This window comes from Cheilinus undulatus, linkage group 15 (assembly GCF_018320785.1).
Source record: "Cheilinus undulatus linkage group 15, ASM1832078v1, whole genome shotgun sequence".
Taxonomy (NCBI): Eukaryota; Metazoa; Chordata; class Actinopteri; order Labriformes; family Labridae; genus Cheilinus; species Cheilinus undulatus.
The window spans coordinates 27,809,302-27,835,235 of NC_054879.1; the positions used below are offsets into that span (position 1 = coordinate 27,809,302).

Below are 25,934 nucleotides of genomic sequence, written 5' to 3' on the forward strand. Positions count from 1 at the left end.
GTTTTTTTTAATATACACTGCTTAACAAATTTATTAGCCGCGCACAAACGGTCAAACGTAAGGGGAGGAAAGGGGCAAAAAATAACAAGGGGACAAGAGATCATGATGGAAATATTAAAAACCAAAGACTGTGCACAAGTCCCAAATCACGAGTCTGAGTCGAGTCTCGGGTTTACCAGTGCTGTTAATTTAGGGCAGCTGTGGCATAAACCTTACTTTGGTTAGGGTTAGGGTGGTCTAATAAATTTGTTAAGCACTGTATATATTTTACTAATGGGGAAAATGAGGTTGACAGTTTATGGTTAAATGTTGACCTTGTTAGGCTCTTAAGTTAGGCCTAAATTCAGAATCCGTGATTGACTTTGACACTTCTGGCCTAAATAGTCCGGCCCTCAGGACATCTCATTGGAGCAAATCTGGCCCCGCACTCAATATGAGTTTGACACCCCTGATCTAGAGAGTGAACAGCTGTGTGTTTTATGTAATCGAGGAAATAGTATGATCAAGAGGACAACTCTAAAGAAACAGTCCAAACAAATAAGGAAAATGGGTACATGATACCAAAACACATAGAGGTACCCAGCTGACACAATGCCTAAGCACTCATTCTTATATAACATTAGCCACTCTGCACCTAAAACTAGGGATGTGCATAATCAGCTGGCTAAATAATAAAACTTGACACCCCCCTGTAGTCAGCACAAGAAATATGGTTAGATGACGTAATTATTTTTGATAAGCTCAGCTCTACTCGAGTCAAATACTCTGTCTGAACTGTGACACAGCTGCCTGTCACTGGTAGCCTTAGCTTCAGCTAATGGCAGTGTTGTCTGCCAGTGTTGCCTTAGTGCTCTGCTACCCACATGCAGAAAGATTAGGCAGTATTTTGATCTGGGGATAGACTATCCGCTGTGTCCTGTTATACCACTAGGGTTGAGCAAGATTAGCCAACTAAACATTTTAGGTTGAATCGTACATTGATCAGCACCAGAATTACAATTCAGGCTCACAGTGCTCAATGGAACCTGTTACACAGCCACCTGCTGCTGGTAGTGACTGTATAGCTCTTGTGAATGGTTGCTGTCATGCTGCCAAAATGCTTTGTTATTCTACGTAAACGGCAAGGAACCGATAGCATCGACAGCATCTCATGAGCCGTGTTTCCATCAGGGGGTCCGGTTTGATTGAGTACGGTTTGGTATGGTTTGGTATGCCAAACCCCAAAATACTTTGCATTTCCACAGACACCCATGCCCTCACTCGGTTGGCAGGCTGTAAAGGCATGCATGTAAAGTCTCATGCAGCGCGAGTCTGCTGGTCCAGCTGCAGAGTTGTAGAAAGGATGAGTGACAGAAATCAGTAGGGAATAAGCATTAAACAGTTTTATTTCTGCTGAACTTGCTTTAAAAAATAACTACATCTTAATTATGTTACCTGCGGTCAGTACAGGTCCTCAGCTGATGGAATACGTGTACAGAAACGTTTAGAGTCATAACGGTACATTCATATACGAGTATATCTAACTTCAGCATTAATTTAGTTTCATATCCATCATGGATAGACCAGGCTGATGTGAGCCTTTAGGTTCTGCTTTGTGTACTTAAAATCAGATCCAGATAAATGTCAGGAAACTTGATTTGTGTCCACATATCAATATCCACAGACTAGGAAACAGTTTGGATCTCTGTCGAGTCCAAATGTCCCTTATTTAAGCAGATATGAGTCTGTGTTTATCCTGTTTTCACCACTCCTCACAGAGACTTCCGTGTTATGCGGCCCAGAGCCAAGCAGCTGAGTCACGTGCTGACATGACGTCAGCACAACCCCCTATTGTTGTGTTAGTCAAAAAGGTAAGATTGTAATACTATACAGCTGGAAGAGAAGGACATGTCTATATTGTACTTTTGTTGATTGGAAAATAAATAAAAAATAAGTTCCAAAAAAAAAAGGTAAGATTGGTACCCCAAAAGAAGTGTGTCAAAAAAGTAGGATGGTATGGGTCGGTTTTTTGGGACCCTTTCCAACTTTTGCCTAATGGAAACGAAAAAAATGAGTGTCGTTCCTTACAAAACTGAACCGGACTGCTTGGTGGAAACGACCTATTAATTACAGCATGGTTTAGCTCTATTTTGACTGACGAGGAGCTGCTGCTGCTACTATGTCTTGTGAGGAGCTTGTTGAGGTGGTTTGGGCACCTGATCAGGATGCCTCCTGGTCGCCTCCCTTTGGAGGTCTTCCAGGTGTGTCCAACTCAGAGGAGATTCCAGGGCAGACCCAGGATTGGCTGGAGGAATTATATATCTCATCTGGCCTGGGAACACCTCAGAATCCCTCAGGAAGAGCTGGAAAATGTTACTGGATAGAGAGGTGTCTGGGCTAACCTGTTTGGCTTCTGCCAGAAGAAGAAAAAAATGAATGCATGGATGGACAATTTTGGTCTAGAATAATGGGAAAAAAAGTTGTATGTAGGCGGTGTCAGGTTACATTCAAATATAACCGAAGCATTGAGTGGAGATATTCAGCTCATGAATGTGAACGTTACCCATCAAAGAGGATCAGAGGCTGGTGGTACTAGCACTGCTACGTTAACCACTCTACCAAAGTGGCCTATGGCTACATTCTTCAAAGGCACATTAAAATGCAAGCAGAATAGGTGCCTGCAATGCTTGCTCTGCCAACATTAGCCACAATTGGAAAACCAATTTCATATTATGTCAAATAAACCCCTTTCAATTTTGACTGTTTTTTTAGTATGTTTTTTATTAAACTTCTCGATAAAACTCAGCTAAAATTCGTGTTAAACTGTTTTTAAATTAGTTGTCTATGAAAATCCCTACCCCATACCACTACCTACTTCTATGAGTATGGGTGAGAACCAAACATACCTGCACTTGGTCTGACAGTGTTGTATTGGTGCATTCCTAACTAATCTGTTTTCAGTTTTACTAACTAATCAACAAACCTTTAATAGTTTGGTTTAAGTTTCTCTTAATAAATTCCTAGAAGAAAACCTTAACTATAACATTCTTGAGTGCATCTTTGTGCCTTGACACTTTCCCTGTTTTCATGTTTTCTTGTGTTTTCCAGGAGTGCGTATTTGAGCAGCTTGACGTCAAGCAGAGCGTCTTCCAGGAAATCGAGCGTCTTGTTGGAAAAGACATCATCCTGAGCAGCTCCACCTCCTGTCTGGTGCCGAGCAGCGTTTTCTCCAGAGTGCAGAACAAGAGTCGCTGTCTAGTCTCCCATCCAGTTAGTAGCAGTCCTGATATCTTTAAGTTTACTTTCATAAAATCCACAGTATTGTTGAGGGTGAATGCCAACCCTTTAAGACGCAGCATTTGCCGTGTGTAGTCCCTCAGCCTTTAAACAATATTTTCAACTTGTTCCATAGTTTATATTATTCAGCTGTTTTAAGACACACTATTAGCAGTACCGTAAAAGATTTTTACAGGATGCAGTATTTACATCCCAGTTTCTTCAGAATGTTTCTCCAGTTTGTTGTTTCCACAAATTTTTTTTGTCTTTGTTGACCTTGGACTTAATCGCTTAAAGCATTTTTTGTAGTGATAATCTATGAACTAGCAACCTTTAATAGTGTCTCAGGTCTTTAAAAAATCTGTACCTGTCCTTTTTAATGTAACCATTAGAAACTATAAAATGTTTCAGCCTGTTATCTGCCAACCCTGAAAACTAACTATTAACACATTTAAGAATCAAAACAACCCCCAACACAAATAACTACGGAGCCCTTAATGGACATAGGAGAAAAAAATATTTTTTTAAGGGACATAAAAAAAAAATGGGAGAATTTTTTTTTCTTTTTTAAACAGTTTGCGAGATCTAGCAAAAGTAGATTGAAATCATATAATATGTATGGTGATTGAGGGTTTTTGTAAATGTGATGATCCTCTGCTGAGTTAATATGGCGGAAAGGCCGAATCTGTGAATATCTTTATTACTTCACAGAAGTTCGAAATTGGCCTAAAATTTAAAGAAATTCAATCCATGTTTAGTTTCAGGCATGATTTTCATCTAAGAGAAAAGCATTTGAAGGCATTTTGGGTGAAAGGGGTCTCTCGTCGTAACACTCGGATCTGGTGGACCTGGTTGAATTCATCAGCAACCAGTTGTAATCCTCTGGACTGCTGCACGGGTACAGATGAGTGTGTGCCAAATGCTGTGTAGGCATTAAGCCATTTGACCTTCCTTAAAAAGCCAACAATGTATATATATTCCATATGGCTTCAGTTCTTGTATGAATCCAGGTGCCAGATGAAGTGAGCTCCTTTTGCAAAGTAGTTCCATGTATTTAAACGGCTTGCTTGTCTTAATGAATGCCGTCCTGGATCCATCTCTTTCAAACCAATTAGTACGTTTTGTAATATTCACCCAAAATGCCTTCAAATGCCTTCTCCGAGACGAAAAGCATGCCTGCGACTAAGCATGGATTGAATTTCTTTAAATATTAGGCCCATTTCGAAGTAAAATTCAATGAATCCCCCCACAGGTGCTCGCCCTCCGTTGTTTTGGTTGTTTGACCCAGAAGTAGTTACTGCTAGGTCATTTAAATCTACTTTTGCGAGATCTCACAATACTTTTGCGAGATCTCGCAAACTGTTAAAAAAAAAATCTCCCTTTTTTTATGTCCCTTAGTAAAATTTTCTCCCTTAAATTTTTTTTTCTCCTATGTCCCTTAAGGGGCTCTGTAAATAACTGATCTTTTGTGTGGAGTAAAAATGTTTAAAAGGAATAAAAAGAAAACAATAGTACAAGAATATAAAAAAGAAATTGTAGAAGGTTCCACTTCTCATTTTAACAAAAATAATCCATGTGACTTTTGGTTCTTATTGTGTTGACATACACAATGGCCAATCCTTCAAAGTTGATAGAAGATAATAGAAGATTTACCTGTATTTCACAACTAAGCTTAAAAATATTAATTGTCGGTTTAGAAAAATAGAGTAAAGTGCAACAGGAAGGAAATTCTTTATGTAGTGATCTGTGTTGAGTTGTAATAGGATTTCACTGATAATATTTCAGTTATTAGTATTATTAGTTCTGATATTGGTTAAGTTCTTTATTGATCCATGAATCAATTCATGCTTCTATTTTGTTGGAAGGAAGGCCTGAATTTCAGCACCAACACAACTGTCATGCAGTATTTAACCCCAATCTAAGAAGGAGAAAACTCAGTGAAATTTAAAACTCCTTTTCAAGAGTGTCCTGACCAAGGCAGGCAACACCAGTTAATGACGTTTTTCAACAAACAACAAGCAGCCAATCATATAAACATAATTTAAGGTGCATAGATAAATTAAAATGCATTAAATTATAAGTTTAACAGCAAATATTTTAAGAAATTGACTACAATCATAAATACATCCAGCAGATCTTTATGTATATTCTGTTGACAACTACTGATGAACTATCAGGAGCTTGAAGAGTTGTCCCATTTCATTTGGGTAGATTTCACCACTACTGTGTAAAACTTAGAAATGGGACTGAGCCTTAGTTTCACGTCTTTTTGTAAATTATTTAATTTAACATATAGTGCATTAATTTTCTCTTCTTTTCACTCTTCCTAAACCTTCAATTTCAAATTGTATTTTGTGAAGTTAAACCTAGATTTTTGATATACTGTATATAGCAATTAAAATATCATAATTGTTTGGGGTTTTTTGTTAATGTATAGAATATATCATTTATAATTTATTTTTATGCTGCCTTGGTAACGCAAACACACTTTCCATGCTAATACAGTTTATTAAATTTAATTGAAATTTAATTTGATATGTACATTTATCAGCAAAAAGCACCACCAAACACAAGTTAATGAATTTTAAAGGAAGCCAAGGTTGATGTTGAGACATAAGCAGGTTTTCTGTCTCGTATATTAAGGTGCTGATGAAATGTGTCCAGGTGATTCTGCCAACTGTTGTAATGGAAAATAACTATAATGACATAACAAGCTTTTCTAAGATCTCTGGGTATTATAATAAAGGTACCTACTGTGTGACTTGTGATTGTCCTATGATTATCAGGTAAACCCACCCTACTATGTCAAACTGGTGGAGCTGGTACCTCACCCCGAGACAACAGCAATCGTTATGGACACCACCCACGCCCTGATGACCAAGGTAAAGATCCCAGATGACATAATCAAGTATGATAGCTTTTTGTATGTATCTAAAAATAATGAAGAGATAAAAAGTAGAGGTGAAATGAAGAAAATAAAAGGACTAGAGTGACCTTAGGTGTTAATAAACTCCTAGCTTGTAAACCTTTGCTCAATTTACACTTGTTTGTTAGTTGTATTTTAGGTTTCTTATGATCCAGTAACAGGCCTCTCTGATATGAAATTTCATCACTAGTTCCTGGTACACCTGTGTTGCCACACTGATGACAAACCTCAGCAGGTTGCAAATCCTTTCAAGTCCCTGCGAAAAATTTTTAAACGTGTGAATTAGTTTGAAAGCAGTACCATTAAAATCAGTTTATAGCCCTGGATTTGCTCAGGTTTTCAGTCATGTGTGATATACAAAGCTTTTTCTCAGTTTTGAAAAAAGCATATCACTACTTCTTAAATATCACCTGTCTTGACATGACTAAATTCTCTCGATCCAGGTCGGCCAGGCCCCCGTTCGTCTGAGGAAAGAGATTGATGGCTTTGCCCTCAACAGAGTGCAGGCGGCCATTATCGCAGAGTCCTGGAGGCTGGTCCAGGTCAGTTTCTGGGGGAGATTTCTGGGTGGTGGTCTTGTTACTGTCCTCAGAGGAATCAGTTTTGTTTCTCTCAAAGTTAAACACATTATCACAGTCTTTTAGCTCTGATATACACACAAATGCCCCCAAGAAATGTAAAGGTGCAGTGTGTAAAATTGGGACTATCAACATCTAACAGTCAATTCTGGAGTGTGATGCTCATTTCTCTGGTGATAACTGTGGGAACCAGTGAAGTTTAAAAAAAAAAACATGCTTAACTGTTATTTGGTTCCTTCTATGGTGCCATTGAAACAGGCAAAATGCAAAAATCCAAGATGGCAGCGTCCTTAGAGGGGACCCTCCCTATGTATGAATAAAAGGCTTATTCTGAGTTAATTTAAAACATAAATTTAAAAAAATGTGTTATCAGATGTCAACACTAGATCAATCTACTTATAAATGTTATGTTTCATTTTAACCAAGCTTGTTTTGCTAAATGCTAATAGGCTAAATGTTACACAATGCACCTTTAAGTTTTTTTGCCCTTTTTCTTTCAATAAACTCTGAAGACAGTCAATTCAACTGTCATTCTAAGTTTCATATTCTCAGCATTATCAACATAAAAGGCAGACTAGTCCAATATTAAGTAGATAGCAAAGAGAGAAACAGAAAGTGAAAAGAAAAGAGACCTTCCAAGAGATCTTGGAGGAGCTTCAACAAACTAATGTTGAAGAAGTTGCATGAAAATATTTGAACTGTTTAGGCGCAGATGGCCTAGAAGTTAGGTGCACCCCATGTACGTGGGTGGACCAGGTTCAAGTCCAGCAGAAATATCAAACATGCCAGAAATCCATCTGACTTTTCAGGAGCTGCTGGTTGTGCCGTCGACGGGTCAACCATAACAAACGCTGCAATATTTGACCGAAAGTTCGCATGACCTCCAAGGGAGTCGTATGACTCAAAATACATGTCTGAATAGGATGACATTTACACAGTGTACGCCAGCCTTAACATCTCCACTCTGTCACCTTCCAACCCACCAATGGCTGTAACAAAGTGCCCTACTAGACATTCCCAAGTCAGGAAGAGACTATTGCCTAGCTCCACCCATCTCTGCTACTTACTTGTTTTAAATTTAGGAGACTTTTCAGTAAAAACTGCACTCCATGAGATGTATTTAACTCAACAGTAAGCTACCTTTTGTGTCATTGATGAGTTTCACAGAATGAAGGCGAAAAGCTGTTAAAAGTTGCTTACCCGGTTCGTTCTATGAGCTACTTGTATAGCATTCTGAGGTTACTAACACATCATTTGTTGTTTTGATTAAGAGCCTCTTAGCAGTAAAATTTAAATATTGTGTGGTTATCTTAAGCAGTAATTTTGTAGACTACATTGATGTCTAAAAATGAGTCGACAACCTTCTATCCAAATAAAGAAAAGACTAAAGGCTAGCTAAAAATAGATCTTTGGTGATAAAAATGTGATAGGAAGTAAGTTTAGTTTTGGTCAAAAGGACTAAAGCAAGCCTAAAATGTTAGTGCTGGAGTATCAACCATTAAATTCCGTGATATTTTCTCACACTGCATATTTACATTTTGGTATTTTATGTGCACTAATGTGAGTGTTTTACATTTCTATTGGTTTAACTGTTAGGCTGGTAAAACTATAAGGCTTATAAATGACTAAAATGTGACTAAAACTATAAGTCATTTATATCTTAAAACTGAGACTAAAGTCAAAACAGCTGCCAAAATTAACACTGAACTTAAATGATGAAAGTTTACAGATTTTGCTCCAGAACATATTTTCCATGTTAAAGAACTGCTTCATGCCTAACAACAAATGTATTCTTAACCAAACAAAACATTCTGATTCCTCATTACAACCTTATCATGGTTAAGTAACTCTGTCCTCATAATACAAGAGTTCATGTTTGTTTTCCTCCTGGTTCCAAGTTCCTCATACTGAGCGAGTCTTTGTTTGTCTGTGCGGTGCGACTGATGGTTTTGTAATTGAAGCAGGCAGAGAGGAGGAAGACCTCTGTCAGCTCACCTCTCCCATAATCTCCACACTCTCCCTCCAAACAGGAGCACAATGAGGGTAAATGAGCTTTAGCCTCTGATGACAGGCTCCATTACATGATCACTCATGGCTGAGATGCTCAGTATGATAATGAGGGTGATGAGCCTGATTACAATAGTGTCCTGAACTGAACTGAACACTGCCTTTTCATTGGCCTGCATGTGCTAACTTGTTGTATTTCTGTTTGTTTCATTGTACCTTATAATTTACAGTTTATCAATTACTCTTTGGGCTCCTATAATTTTTTTAGACTCTCTCTTTATTATTTATTCTACTCTGCAGCCATCTTTTTGCCTCTTTCTAAAGTGAATCAATGGAACTATTGATACCAAAGAACAATATATTTCTAAAAGTCTTCCTTGCTTGGTGGACATTTGTGCAAAGTTAGAAGAAAATCCCTTAGAGTGAGGTATCACATTGACAAATACAAGATAAATATGAAGCCTAAAGACATAGACTTTTGACCTGTGAGGTCAAAATTGTTCATCCTTAAGTCAGGGTGGACATCTGTGCCAACCCCTCAAAGCCTTCTTGAGCTATCACATCCACATGAATGGGCTGGATGAACAGACAGATGGGCAGCCTGAAAACATCCAGCAGCTATTGCCCATGCAGGGGCATAATGAGTAATCAGCTTTTCTTTCTATGGCAGTGAGTTCTCTTTCATTTTATTACCTCTGCCAAGGAGGTTATGTGATTGGGAGTGTTTGTTTGTTAATTAGCTAGTTTGTTAGCAACTTAACTCAAAAAATTGGACAGATTTTAATGAAATTTTCAGGAAATGTCAGAAATGGCATAAGGAAGAACTGATTAGATTTTGGGAGTGATCTGGATCACCGTCTAGATCCAGGAATTTTTTAGAGGAGTCTTCACTATTGGAAGATAAGGCTAATGGCACAGGTCTGCACTCTCCGAGTGCTTTTCTAATTCCATATTAGTTGAAGATTAGTGTAACAAACTTAATCAGCACATCATGTCCTTGTCTCTGACATTACTGTCTATGTAACACTTAAAAACTGTTGTGTAACTATTTGAATCATGACCACAGTTTTATTGCAGCATAGTTTCAGCAACAACAACAACCCTATGGGTGTGACACTAAACACAGGATGTGTCAGCTTTTTTTCACCAGGGGCACTTTTACCTTTGAAGTAGCTGATTAAGATTTGGTTTTAAATCTTATTCCAGTGGTCATAACAGCTCCAGACAGAGAGTGTCGCTTGGCATTTTGTTTATAAAAGTATTCACGTACTGTAGACCTACCCCTAAAATTAAGAATGAAATACAGTGGTGTTCTTCACCTGCCAGGCATTTTAAGTTGGCTGAAGAAGTTCATCCATCCATCCATCCATCCATCCATCCACATCTATACCGCTTATCCCACTTTGGGGCCACAGGGCTGATACCAGCTGTCCTTGGGCAAGAGGTGAAGAATATCCAAGACTTTTCCAGAGGTGAAAAGTACAAATAACTTTTATCTAAATATCTTTAATTGCATAGTTTTGTTGGGTAAATTTACACATTTGGAGTACATTTTGAAATCAGTACTTTTACTTTTTCTTAAGGAAGCTCTAACCGGAGTACCTGTACTTTTACTTGAGTACAATACTCTTGTACCTTTTTCACCTCTGTTGACTAGACAGTGGAACATAAAGAGAGGTTGATTTCACATCACATCCTTAAACAACAAAAACTTGAGTGTTGATATCTCAGGGTTAAACATTTCAGAGTTGATTTTAACTCTGCAGCACCATGTAGCCCTGACATAAGAATCACTCAACAAAAAGCTTGTGTAGAAATAAAACTACAAAAATTAATTATAGGAGGAAAAATCACTTTAAATGGTAAAGGTGCTGTGACCATTTGGCATTAGAGGCATAGTTATTTAACTAGAAAATAACACATTTTGGACAAAGCCAACAAATACAGAAAGTAAAGAGAATCGTGAAAATTCATGAGAAACATGTGGACAAGTGTATGAAAATGAAATGACATTATCTTGTGTCTTTTTAAACACAAACTAAGGAATATTTTTATACACAATACTGTCCTTTTGAAAAGCAGGAAAGAAAAAGATTGTTTGAATAATCACATTTTATTTAAGGATTTTAGAAAGACAGATTTCCTCAGAAGACCTCATGGCCTTAAAAACTCAACAGATCAAGATTTCCATATGACTTTTTTTCAAAGAATTTTTGCACATTTTATATCAAATTTATTGGAGTACTAATGCAGGATGAAGCATATAAAGAAGTGGTTGGGCTAGTTGCTTTCTTGTCTTTAGGGCTGATCATGAATGTTTTCATTCATTTGCTCAGTTTAATTATGTAATAGATGACTTTTTTTTTGCTTGTACCATTCATTGTTGTCTTCCACATGCATGCAGCAATTATTTTCAGACCATTTAAACTTATTCATCCAACCAGTCTGAGATTATGTCATTGCTAATAAAGTGTGTGCAAACAGCTTTATTTCCTCACTAGATTCTTTAATACTAGTTATCACAAAACACTTACCAGGAAGTGTTAAATCAGTGTGTTTAAAGTCTATAAATACCTTTGATTTTAACTGTCCAGAATGAGAAATCTCAGACTTGTGTCCATATGGGCATATGGGCAACAAGACTCTCCATTTAACCAAGTTACAGTGCATCCAGAAAGTACACAGACCCCTTCATTTTTTTTTCAATTTTGTTGCAGCCTGATGCTACAGTTGAACAAAAAAATCTTTTTTATTTTCATTAATCTACACTCAGAACCCAATCACAACAAAGTGAAAAGGCCTCACAGCTGACAATGGATATCAGAGCAAAAACTAAGCCATGAGGTCAAAGGAACTTCCTGCAGAGCTCAGAGACAGGATTATTGCAGGGCACAGATCTGGGGAAGGCTACAAAATATTTTGTCACAACTTGGAGTTCCTAAGAGCACAGTAGACTCCATAATTCTCAAATGGACAATTTGGGTCAACCAGGACTCTTCCAAGAGCTGGTCACCTGGCCTCACTGTGCAACTAGGGGAAAGTGGCCTTTGTAAAAGAGGTGACCAAGAACCTTATTATTCTCACTCTGAGCTCCAGAGATCTTGTGTGGAGATGGGACAAAGTTCCAGATGGACAACCATCACTGCAGCCCTTCACTGATCTGAACTTATGAGAGAGTGGCTTGACAGATGATTCTCCTTTGAGCAACAGTCATGAAAGCCTACTTGGAGTTTGCAAAAAACTCCAAATGAAAGCCAAGTTCATACCCCGTGTACACAGGCGGCCCGGGTTCAATTTTAACCCACAGCTCCTTTCCTGCATTTCTCTTCCACTCTCTCATCATTGTTTCTAACTCAATCCACTGTCCTCCACTCTAAATAAGACAAAAAAGCTCAAAAATAATAAATGATGCAATTCTATAGCAGCATTCACCATCAGTGTGTGAATGAAGACTGAATGGGTAAGTGTGGACTGCTGTGTTAAAGTGCTTTGAATAGTCAGGCAACTAAAAAAACACTATACGCTGAACACAGCCATGTACATTCAAGAATAGTAGTGTGTAGACTTGCATTTTAAGGATTTTTTTTAAACATTACTTTTATTTCAGCATAAATCTCACCAAATGACCATGTTTTCATTTTACATTTAACTAATTTCATGCATATTTTTCTTAAAAATGGGTAAAATATACAATTTGAAATCATTTGAAGGTGTCTTGCCTTTTTAAATGTCAGTGCTAAGACACCCATTTTTGATTTTTTTTTTTTTTTTTTTTTTGCAGTTGATTTTTATATTTTAAATTTTCCTTCAAGTTGAATTTCTCTTGGATTTAAAGAGCTGTTTTATTTTAATTATTAAACATAAAATCAAATCATAGTGACTTCAGGATCATAATTTTGTCTGACTGATTGTCTGACTGAGAGATTTTTAACCCATCGTGCAGGATTTAGTGTTTTTTACTTGAGGAAACTGTCAGAACAGGCTAGTAAACTGGATTATCTGTCTCCACATCCTTAGGTCTGGTAAAGCTTTTAGGTCATATTTTGCATGTTTTGTGTTACGGCTGAATTGTGCTCTAGTTTTTATAAGTGTTGATGTTTCTTTACAAACTTGTTACGGTCACGAAGAACAAAATTAATGGGCTCATAAAGTCCAGTTCACACTTTTCATCACAGCTTATTTGTTTTTGCAGCTTACATCAAACGGCTCACTGTTGGAGAGATTTCCCGGGCTCCCTAATACCCTTCATACTTTCTTTTGGATATTTAGAGTCCAGTCCAATCAAAAACCCTGGAGTAAATACAACTTCTATTAAAGCTGTTTAAAGTGGTGATTTATGGGTTTTGTTACGGGGTACCGTGGCTCTATGGATGACAGTGTGATCAGTTTAGTGGTCATTCAACCTTTCTTAGAGACAGAAGTATCCTAGATGGATTACAGGATCTCTAAAAAATCTTTTTCCAGACATGAATACTAACTTCTTAAAGCATTAACATCAATGATGCACACATTCCAGGAAGATGACCCAGATCCGGAGCATGGAGCATTCTCACGCTTGTGACTTCTCTAGTAAAGTAATGGTATTAGTAATGGTACACCTGTGCGTTTCCTGTTTTTACAAATTGAAGTGTCAAAAGCATTAAAGGGCAGTAAAGACAATTTTCTGCAAAAATCAGTTTTGCACAAAATTACGTAAAAAATAGTCCCATGGATATCTGTGTTCTTTACTGTCTCAAAGCGCATTTGCAATGCACATGATGTTATCTAACCAGGACGTCCTTTATGATTTTAGCTGAAGGAGACCTTCCCAGGACAACAAACCAGTTATCGTTGCCAACGCAAACCAGAATCACCAGCTGGTGAGTGTAGTGGTAGTTCAAGAAGAAGGGTTGGGGTTGCTTGTGTATCTGGTTTATCCTTGAGTAGTGTAAAGTTATGCAAAATTAGAAGAATATTCCTCAGAGGGATCTAAAGATTTTGGGTTCACAAGCAAAGATGAACGTTAAGCCATGTGACCTTGACCATTGATCTATGATCTCCAGAATCTAACCAGTACATCCTGAAGTCGTGGTAAACATTTGAACACAGTTGGAAGAGAGTCCCTTATAGGGTTTTTGAGACATTGTGTTATCAAGAGTGACCTGAATTGCCAGCACAAAACATCATAAAACACAACAAAGACAACAAATATGAGGCCAGCAGAAAACACCAAATCTATCTCAAATGAGGCATTTACATTTAAATGTAAGATTGACCTCTAACAAGGCAGCAATTTTTTAAAAGACAACTCAGTGTTTTAAATCATACCATGATCTGCATGTTTTTTCCACAAACTTTCAAAGCAGATGAATTTTTCAGACTTCTATCATCAGGCAAATCCATCTTGCAAAGCTCCAATCCACAACATCTGTATTGAACCTAAAACAATTCTGACCAATCAGCGTTGATTGAGGAGAATGCAGCTGTAGCCATGGGAGGGGCTTTAGTAGGACTGTGAACCATCAGCAACGGTTGCCTCCAGTGTAGCTCTAGTATGGCAGCAGTTTTGTCAGAACTGGAGCACATTTCTTAATTTAATAAAGACCAAAGAACAGCACAGAAGGCTTTTCATGATGGAGCAGATTTTTTCACTTTTCTGCTGACCTGCTTCGGCATGAGTTTACGGTCTTTGTGGGTGGAGTTGAGTTGTACTGTAAGCTAGTGTATACAATGGCTATCGCAACTTTAGCAATTAGTTTGGATGCTGCTGCAGAAAACTGTCATTTTAAGCAGACCTCAACCAAATTTCTTTATTGAAACAAAAGCAAAGAGCCACATCAAAAGCTTCTGTTAGTAGAGAAGATGTTTTTGCATGTCTCCTGAAAGGCCTCAGGCATAAACTTTAGCCACTGACAAGCTCTGCTGCTCAAACACTATGGTAGGTCTTGCCTATACAGCTCAGGTTAGCACTGGAGCTGCATGTCTACTACCTCATTCTGTCAAATAAGTTCATACAGTCTTCTCAAGCTATATTTTTTTCTGTTTTCCTATTTACAGAGGGGTATAGTGTTTGTGTTACCTTGACATTTTTCGACTGCTGAGTTCCTGCAGTCTTTCTCAGAAGAGTCACGTGATGTTGTTGTGATGTGTCTTTTCAGCTGATCTTTTCCAAGTTTAGTCGCCCTGTCATGATTGACAGGACAACTACGCCTCCTGCAAGAGTTTGCCGCTGTTCACAGTCCTATGGCCACATTGCAGAATCTTAATGGCTTCCTTGATCCGTTAATGGTACTTGTCGCTCTCTGGACAAATAACCCTGGCATTTTCCCAGCCCATGATTTGGTTTTCCTTTCTGCAGTGGTCTTATATGGTTGGTACACTTAAAGTCTTATATGTTACCCCACTCCTGGGATGCTGTCTTCTGTCCTGCCAGACAGCAGGGGGCATGGTCATCCTGTCAATAATGACAGGATGCCCAAATCTGCACAATACTAACTGATAATACACATCACAGCAACATCACGTGACTCTTCTGAGGAAGACTGCAGGAAGTCAGCAGTCGAAACATGTCAAGGTAACACAAAACTATACTTCTCTGTAGATAAGGAAACAGGAGAAAACAACTCATTTTAGTCTTCTTGCTCTGATTGGCCTGTCATGAATAAGTTAGACAGGATGTTTGTCCTGTCAGCTTTTGATCTTTTTTTTTTTTTTTTTTTTTTTTAATGTTTCTCTCCCAAAACGAGGTTACTCAGATGAATGTGAAATACATCCATGCTGTGGATATATGAAACAGTCTATCTGGCACGTCAGGTTAATTATTCAGGGAGTGAATTAACCGCACACATATGGACTTTATCAAATATCAATGGCATTGAATTAGTTTGTGAAGGGAAGGTCTTTGCAAAGAAAGTGATTGGACAAATATTCAGTTTGTCACATTTATTACCAGCCAATTAGAGCAAAAAAACCATAGATGTAGTAAGCACATGCTGCCCTGTGAATAATCTACTAAAATGTAAGCTTGACAGGCAACTCTAATCATTGTTCACAATCAGTGTAGCTGGTTGGTTAATCAAACTCTTGTAAAAGCTGGTCAGGAGAAGAGCAAAAACATCTTTTCCACTAAGAAGAGCTTTCAATGTGGTTCTTTGCTACTCTCTTCATTGAGAAATGCTGTCCAGTTCTGATAAATGTAGCACTTTAGCTACAGCTAAGCTAATGTCCACCAGCCACCATTGTTTACAGGACTGAAGTAAAACCCAACTATCCCTGTTGCTACTACCTTGTTCTCCTCAAATAATGTTAATTGATCCGGTCATTTTCTGACTAGGAAGAAGTGTTTTAGCTTGAGAATTTGCAGAACGGATCTATCTGATGGCAGATAAGGAATCTGGCCAATCCATCGACTTTGCAAGGTTAGCAGTAAATTAGGAAATGTTTTATTCTTACTAAATGCAGTCCTTGCAACTTTGAGAATAACATTGGAATATGAATTTTTGAAATTCTTTATTTAGGCAGATTTGTATTAAAGGGAAGGGATTATTTATTTATTTATGGAACGGTTCGCAACTGAGCGTGAAGCAGCTGGGATGAGATTCAGCACCTCCAAATCTGAGACCATGGTCCTCAGTTGAAAAAGGGTGGAATACCCTCTCCAGGTTGGGAATGAGATCCAGCCCCAAGTGGAGGAGTTCAAGTATCTCAGGGTCTTGTTCACGAGTGAGGGAAGAATGCAGCAGGAGATTGACAGGCGGATCAGTGTGGCGTCAGCAGTGATGCAGTCTCTCCATCAGATAGATGGATGGATGGATTATTTATTTCATAATTAAAGAAAAAAACAAGGATTACAGGAAGAAAAATGGCAGATGAGTAGCAACTAAGATTGTGGACCTGTCACGGTTTTGACTTTTTAAGCTCTTTGGAATGTCTCACCTCAAACACCTTTAAATTCTTAGTTTCAAGAGCAGCTTCTGGGTTCACAGGTTCCCAAAGTGGGTTTGCAGTCAGGTGAAAGCTCTCGTTGGTTCATTCAACTCCCAATACAAGTCAACCACAAGAGTCAGTGGGAGTATCATTTCTTTGGCTCTGCGCTTCAAAGAATGAAACCGTTCATCATACAGACAGTAAAGGGCTTTCATGCTGCATATGTAACCGTGTCCCTCTCCCTCCTGACTGTGTGCCACTGGAACATGACTTCCATGCATCTACTGTGGGATATTTCTGTCTTCACACAGTACTGTTGAGGCTCAGACTCATATCTGCATGACATTCCTTATCATGTGTGGATCACTCATTTGTGAGGCTCCTGTTGAGGAGAATTAACCCTGGAGGCACCCCTAGGTTCAGGCTGACAAAAACGCCACATTGCTGCTTAAGTGTCAGACTCTGACCTAGAAAGAGCTCCGGCTGAGTTTTATCACACACATCCTCTAAACAGCTGCCAGTAACATGGATATGAAAATAGGAAGCTATAAATGGTGACAGAATGAGAATGGTAATGTGGCATGTATAGATGAAGAGCTACTTGATTTGGTGTATAGATAGTGAAAAATAAACAGCACCTGGATTTGTGTATAGATAAATTTGTCAGAACTGAGGAGAGATTTTGCAGAGTTGTACACAGTTAACTGTTGAAAGCTGTGGAAAAATGAGCATCTTTGTCAGCTATTTTGAGTCATCATGCTCCACTGCAGCCCCAGTCATGAACACACAACCAGCAGCAACAACAAACACGGATTTATTTTTCATGCTTGTCATTAAATGTTGTTTCCTTTCATAAAGTAGGTATTTGTTGGTGTCAACATTGGAAGTAGCTGTGGTGAAGAATAAATTGCATTTTACCATGTGATATTCATTCAGGCCTGTGCCCATTTTAGGCCGTGGTTGAAAGGATGGGATTAAAGATACAAGGCTGGTTGCAAAAGTCCACATATTTTTTATTCCTATGCGGATTTTACAGCAGAAATATACATATTTATAGTGTAGTACAAGAAAAAAAACATTTTTGGGAGAATAGCTCATTTGTTTATTGTCTGACACTGTACAGTGTGATTACTAATCTGTTTTGGTTTAATTGAGATTACTTTTTGCAGCTGTTTGCCTGAATGGATGAGGCATGTGGCAACTTACTCTTTACTATTTTTTATAATAGCTTAGAGCTAGTTTGAGATAGAATTTTGAATATGGTGTCCATCATTGTTGGCCGTCTCCATTTGAATAAACTACCATGTTTTACGTAGTCCACAGAAGATTTTGATTTAAAATAAAGGCAAACCTAGAATTTTATGTTTTCACTTAATTTAACCGATCAATTAAAAGTATTTTTTTTAATTCAGTGTTTGTTACAGCACTTCCTCTTGTGTCTAATCATCACTTTACAGGCTAGTGGATGAAAAAGACTTCTGCTAACTGTCGTTAGTCCTCACACAGCGCAGAAAGTAGATGTAAGATATGGAAGAGCATTGTGCTCAGGTGATTGCATCTATATCCTAGAGCCAGTGTAGAATACTGAAAAAACTGGGGTGTGTCTGTTGCATGTTTTCCCCAACTCTCTCTCACTGTTTTTCCTGTCTCTCAGATGCTCTGTCCAATAAAGGCAGAAAAGACCCAAAAAATGATACTAAAAATATGAAGTCTTAGGACTAAAAACAAAGCCAAGGATTTAACTTACATGTCACTGTTCAACATAATAATTTATAAAATAGCTTCTCAGTTAGAAAAAATCTTTTAATGCCTTTCCAGATATTGTTAATACAAAAGTTTGCTGAGTACCCTCAAAGTGATAAATATTAGAAAAAATAACATATAGGTGATTTTTTTTAAACTAGTTGGCTTGTTAATTACTTTCTCATACTTCAAATGCTTTACCAAGAAATTTTAGTAATGTTAATGTCTCTAGGAACTTAGTATTCATATTTGAATCCTCTCTGTTTTTAAATGGAGGTAAATTTATTGAGTTTCCCGTTGTGGTTGTGGGATGGTTTCGGCCCCAGAAGATTTTCAGGTCTCAAATTGGGCCATGGCTTACTTAAGTTTGGGAAAGCTGCTATAAAAGAATCTTGTGACAGTAGAAACTATTTATTCTTTTTTTAACCACTCCAAAGAAAAAAAAAAAAAAAAACTTTTTCTGTGAACCTAGAAAAATTCACCAAGCAGAAACCCTTTTAATCAAAATATTCTTGATTGTTTCCACAGTTTGAATAACAAGGCCAGACTTGTTTGGCAGGAATTACCATTCTGACTCTTTGACAGCTTCTCTCGTTCAGGTTGATTAACAGGTAGATCTTGAACATTAAGTCCCCTCAGCTGTCAGAAGTCAGCATGCGGGCCTGGTTCTAATTCAGTATTTGAATGAAAGACAAGATACTTGTGCCCTATAAAAAGGATCAGCGCTCAGTGAAGAGATCTCTAATCCATTACTATCTGCCTCCACAAGTCAACCGTGCAGACCAATGGGTAGTAAGAAACCCGCACTTCACAGGGGTTGTCAAGTGGGGTTACTAAGACATTACTCAGCTTGAATGTGTCTCAATAAATACTTAAATGGAGAAGGAAGATGAACTTTGAATCTTTCAGACGTGAGCAGGTGAACCAGATAAACCAGCCAACTTAAGCAGAGCTCCATTTCCATGTCATGTTTTGGAAAGATGTGATTTACACTGCAGGTGATAAGTAACAATTCTGAAAACATGAGTCATGTCATAGATAGAAATTTAAAATTTACATAAAGAACAAACAAGTGTGATGTTTGGACACTGACAGTCTACCCCTTAGTTCTTAAGAGGCATGATGAGTAGTTCTGCTTTACCTTCTTTTTCAATTTTTCTTTAAAGCCAGGCCAAGTGTCTGCTACGGAGCTATACTTTATGTAGTATTGACCAACATGATCTATTACCAACTAGAACTACTGCCACATGGTTAAATACCTCAATGAGGTAAATCATTCCTGGGTATTTACAATACTGTGGTATAGGTGTCAACTGATATAACTTTTTTCCGAGTTGGTACTGATTTTTAGTAGTCCACAAAACCGATAACTGATATTTGGAACCAATATGTATTTATTATGATGTACAAAATGTACTTAATGTGGCAAAAGTAAAACTGCATGAAAAAAACGCAGGAAAATAAACAGGTAAGCCTCTGTCAACATGGAAACCACTCAAAGCAATGCAGAAGCAGCAGGAGAACAGGAAGCTGTGTCAGTGGCAACCAGGCTTAAGTGCTGATTGGTTGGTACTCATGAAACATCTATCCAAACAGATTTTGTTGTGTAAAAGGCATTTGTTGAGACTTTGGAGAGTAAAAATAAATTCAGAGGGGAAGACACACTTTGCAGTGGAACCTTTTTGTTAATTAACTTTATCAATTATCTTTAAAATAAAATGCAGATATGGATAATATCGATATCGGTCTCAGTAATCGGTCAGGGCAGTAAGCAGTCTGCCTCTACTGTGGAGGATCAAGCACAAGGTCTGGGTGGGTTTTTGACCTTTACTTTGTTCCTCCAATATATATTCAGTATAACTTTAAGTTGAACTTTGGTATTTTTTGTTCTTTTCTTATATATAAGTGCTTTTGAAAAAGCTTATTCACAACTACAGAAGAATCACAATGCCACAATGCCCTTGAACTATGACCTGTGGCCTCAGAGATCTAATAAGTTTACCTTTGCAAAAAAAAAAAAAAATGGAGAAAATCCCTCCACGTGTTCTGAAAATATTGAGTTTACAAGAGGGAAAAAGGGATGTACAGTGCTGTGAAAAAGTATTTGTCCACTTTATGATTCTGGAAATGTTTCGGATCATCAAACCAATTTTAATATCGTACAAAGACAACCCAAGTAAATACAAAATCCAGTTTCTATATGATCATATTATTTATTAAGGGAAAAAAGTCCAAACCTATCTGGCCCCATATGAAAAAATAAGTACCTATCCTTGTTAAATTATGATTAAACTGTGATTAACCACAGTTTTTGGAAAGCTGAGTTCAATTTCACTGGCCACACCCAGGCCTGATTATCACCAGATTTGTTGAATCCCCATTTTTCATTTTTATATTCAACCATCCTATCAAAATAAAAGGCAAGAAACCAAAAAAAGAATTTTTCAGAAAAATTTTGCCATGATGTTTTTGCCACAAGCTGTACAAATAAAACATAATTTCTAAAATAAGACCTTTACTTTCCTGAATTATGATGTACACACAGCTGTGCATCATTATCAGAGCCAATGGAAATGGCAAATGCCCCTGTGCTTGTATGGTGCTGTTTTCCAACACTTTTTACCTCACAGGGCTTTGGCCAGGCTGTTAACGCGTGTTCACTCCACATTCATACATTGATGTCAAAGTCTGCAATGTAGATAAGCCATCAATAAAATAGAATAGAAAAAGGAATTTCTTTTCACTAGGCACTTCCGCCTACGTCATAGCTGTGGCAGGCACATTAATTCTCAGCTCCCTTTTAATATAAATAAATAGTTGTGCAGTCTGATTTTTACACATTTTTGCTGTTCGGTAAATTGTAAATGATATAGTCCAGGATGGAGGAAGCTATAAGCCTTTTTCCCATGACATCTTAATGCATCATGGCATGAAAATCACATGCATTAGTAATGAAATTGAAAAGGATAAATCCCATGGAGACTAACTCCAGGGACTAACTCCACACATTCTTGCTTATTTATCTATCTGGCTTTCTAAACAATCTGGAGCCATTTCCAATGTTAAAAGATAAATTGGATTCCTTGCTTTTGTAACAATACCAACTAAATTTAAGAGGCTTGACCTAACCATCAAACTGAATAGGGATGCGCATGATTAGCCAGCTAAAAAATTAAATGCCCAACCTCTTAGTAGTCAGCACAGGAATTACTAGTTGGTTGACCTGTTTAGGGCCTGAACACTGAGTGGTGCAAGGACCTGACTGTTGCTTGGATTCTCCCTATCATATTTTCTTTTTGCTTGACTTTAAGGGCCTAAACATGTTCAAAAATGTATGAAGTTCTGCAAGTGCATCAGGCCTTGAGAAAAAAATTCATATATTTTGGGTCCCCAGTGTGCCAGTTCCAGACTGCCTCAATAAGGCTCACTTACAGTTTTCAAAGTTAAAGCTTCCTCCTTTGACTTTTTCCTATATTTTGGAAGTAGGTGCATCCAGGGAAGAGCTCCAAAAATCCAACAGGACCATATATCTAACTCCACCAGGCAATCCATAATTTTTAATAAAACACCCTAAATTTAGGTATTTTGGCACATTTCCAGGGGTCATGTTTGAACAAACTATGATCATGTTCATAAGTGTTAGACGTGGGTTGCAAAGGATTCATTATGGGGTCAATGTGCCAGAACCCCAGGCTCAAGAGAGGGGGAAAGGCAGCCAGATTGAAGTCCAGCACCTGTCTGTAGACACCTGTGTTGCTCGGCAACAGGCCTTTTCACCCCTGGTATTACGCCTGGAGACCGCTGGCAGTTTCCTGGCCCTCTGGACATCCATAACACGACCAGGGGCTCTTGGCAACCCTACTACACACCTGTATTGTAGCCTAGGCTATGCTTACTTACTACATCCTACCCATAATCCGTTCTAAAAATGTGAACTTTGTTATTTTTTCAACAGATTATTTTCCCATGCCCCTGGTAATATGCAAGGATATCCAGAGCACAACCAAGGTTGTGTCAATCCTCCTTCCCACAAAAGTGCCCTTAGGCAACTTACTTGCCAAATCTGTGCCTTACCACAGCCTCAATTGCTCACTGCCACTAGCCACTGTAGCTATAGTCAATGGCTACTGCCATAATCCTCTCAAACCAGATATAAACAACAGTGAACTGATAGCATCAATAGCATCTTACAGGGACAGGGAGGTTTAGCACTTTTTTGATGTAGAAAATATGGATACATTTGCGTGTTGGCTGTGTCACATCATACTCATTATACTGACAACCTTCAGCTTATAGTTGTGGACATTAACCTGCAAAGAAGAATGAAGGCCGATGGAGCTAGTGCTGCTAACTTAAGCCATATTCTGTCAACCAACTTTAAATTTTACTCTCTCCTGCTGTGATCCCGTACTTTTTTAAAGATATATTTTGGGGCTTTTTATCCACAGAGAAGGAAAGTGGATAGAGCCAGAAACAGTGATTAGAGAGTGGGGGAGAGACATGCAGGAAAGGAGCAGCAGGCTGGACTTGAACCCAGGCTGCCCACATACATGGGGCGCAGCCTAACCGCTTGGCCAACCACGCCTAATTCCATCCTTTTTTTTAAATTGTTTTGTAATGTTTTGGCTTTGCCTTTATTCGATAGGACAGCTCAAGAGAGACAGGAAATATGGGGAGACTACAGTAAGATATGCACCCAACATGCGCCAAGACTGTGAATCGATCCCATGGTCAGTGCGTTGAGGATTAGAGCTTCAGAATAGAGGCGCCTCCTCTACCAGCTGAGCTGAACTGGTGCCTTGCTTTATCAAATATGCCACACTCTTGTAATTGTAACTTTTCATCATTAAACCTCAATCCAGTGGAAAACCCTCATGATAAGCTGCTAGTTTCTCCATGACTAATCTTTTACAATAACCTGCTTTAAAGGAAGCAACAATAAGTTTATCTGTGCTTCTGTTTGTTGTGACTTCACACTCATTTAAAAGTTTAGCACAGACAAACCAGCTGATCTCCTGGAAAAAAGGCATCATTTCTTCAGACGCAGGGATTTCGTGATAGACAAAATGTGTTAAAATATTCTTCAAGTGATTTGTTGATTTTAAAGTTTCTAAAGTAAATATCCCACTCAATAATATGGTTTAATTACAAAAAATGGTAATCAAAATAGTATCAAATCTGACCACACGTTTCTGACCACATGTTCATGATTGAGCTTCAAGGCCTACAGTCTGAGTGGCCATGTGATCCCTCTTACATAACAGAGACCCGCCTTCACCCTCCAAGCACACAGAGACAGAAAATGGTCCTTGAGTTGGGGCCAGCATTGGAAAGCAGAGCAGCTGAGAAAGCGCCCGGTTACCCCCTATGATTACCACGTAGAAAGGACCCCACCCTCCATCCCGCTTTGCCGAGATAACAGGCCCCTTGTTGGGCATAAGGACCCAAACAAAGACGACCCTGTCCCTTTCGCCTTGTTCACCCTACTCCCTGTCTCTGTGTCCGAGCTTTGATTTCCTCGATGGTCGGCCAAAAGGTATCTCTAACCCAAAGTTACCTGAACCACTCCCTCTGTCCCGCCATCCTCTGTCCGTCCGGTGCTGACCACATAATCCTGAGGACACAGAACCAACTGATTAGGGGAACTTTATATCTCAGGGATAGTTTGCATTGATCAAAGGCAATGTGGTTAGTCCAAATCTTTGGGGCAAAAGCCATGACTTTGACTCACTACTTGAAAAAAATATTGCATGTTTTCATCCTGAGACCAAATTTAAACAGTATATTTATTCAAAACAAAAGTTTATTTGTTGGTTTCACCAAAAGCATTCAGTGTTCAACCCAGGAACCAGGCAACTTAGTAAAAACATAGATAAAGCCTCTGGGTTGGCCTACTTTTTCTTTAAATGGTACTAAAAGATGAAGAAAGCTGCCATCCATAGATGTTTTTCTACTTTTAACAAGTGGCTTGTGTATTTCTAAAGGGGTATTATTTCAAAACAATGGGAATTTGCTGCTTTAATCTGTTTTTTTTCTTACTCTGACAGGATGGCATTATCTCTGTAAAGGATATCGACCTAGTGATGTCAGAGGGGCTAGGAATGCGTTATGCCTTCATAGGCCCCATGGAAACAATTCACCTCAATGCACCAGAAGGTAATGTTCCTTTTTGACTCTTTAAACAAAAAAGTCCCTCTTCATACCTCTTAAAGCCTATGTTTTGAGAAACTACTTGAGATGCAGGCAAGCAACAATGGTCAGAAACACTCAGATACAAACTGTTAGGTAGAAAATAGTAAAGACACACAGTCTTAAAGGCACAGGTACAGTACATTACCACTCAAATCTACAAAGAGTATTTTGACTTTTATAACGTTCTCTGATTTAGATAAATAAGATTCTATACACTGAATTGTCAAGATACTCTATATGGACAAGAGTATTCGAACACCTGGCCATTCCACCAACAGCGACTGTGATGACACTGTATTTAAATACATGTACTTTAATATGGCCTACATTTTGTCGCTTTAGCAGCCGCCACTTCTCTTGGAAGGTTTTCCACAAGATTTTGTGGTGTTCAGTGGAAATTTGTGCCCATTTATTCTGTACAGCATTTATAAGGTCAGGCACTGATGTTGGGCGAGAAGGCCTGGCTTGCAGTCTCTGGTCAGTTCATCCAAAAGGTGCTCAGTGGGGTTGAGGTCAGGCTCTGTGTGGGCCAGTCAATTTCTTACACATGGAACTCGTCAAACCATGTCTTTGTAGTTCTTACTGTGTGCACTGAGTCACAGTCATGTTGGAATAGAAAATGGCCTTTCCCAAATGTTTGCCACAAAGTTGGGAGCATAGCATTGTCATCCAAAATGTCTCGGTATGCTGAACATTAAGATTAGCCTACACTGGAGATAAGGGGCCTAGCTGAAAACCTGAATAACAGCCCCGTACCATTATCCCTCCTCTGCCAAACCCAACAGTTGGCACAATGCAGTCAGGCAGGTAATGTTCTCCTGGCATCCAACAAACCCAGACTCACCCATCTAACTGCCAAACAGAGAAGTGTAATTTGTCACTCCACAGAACGGCTTTTACACTGCTATTACACCAGTGTTGGTGTGGCCAAATACTTGTCAAAGTATAAAAACTTAATTGTTTAGTGGAAGCTGTACATAGTAGAGAAGTAGAGTAGTTATTTTGTGTTACCACTGTATGAGTGCTGTTGTCACTGAAGTGGGGGGCCATGTCAAGTGATGCCTATTGAATGCATCCATGGATTTCTTAATAGTATGTTGAAAATATAAAGAGCTACTTTGTTTCATTTTTAAATCGATTTATATCTGCTAAGCATATTTTTGGCATAACGGAAAATGTTCAGTGTTTTGCTGTTGACAGCTGACAATTTCATTTGAAAAGTCACCAGTTAGCACGGTCATTTATTACCTCCGCCAAGGAGGTTATGTGATCGGATGTGTTTGTTCATTTGTTTGTTTGTTCATTTGTTTGTTTGTTCGTTTGTTTGT

At 38.4% G+C, this 25,934-nt stretch overlaps 1 protein-coding gene across 1 annotated transcript in view; it reads left to right on the top strand.

Moving 5' to 3' along the window:
* Positions 1-25,934, top strand: part of cryl1 (crystallin, lambda 1) — a 42,154-nt gene that overhangs the window by 7,126 nt on the left and 9,094 nt on the right. The window contains exons 4-7 of the mRNA XM_041807209.1: positions 3,088-3,249; positions 6,042-6,137; positions 6,625-6,723; positions 24,462-24,570. Of these exons, the coding sequence (XP_041663143.1) occupies positions 3,088-3,249; positions 6,042-6,137; positions 6,625-6,723; positions 24,462-24,570 (466 nt within the window). The remainder of the gene's footprint in view (positions 1-3,087; positions 3,250-6,041; positions 6,138-6,624; positions 6,724-24,461; positions 24,571-25,934) is intronic.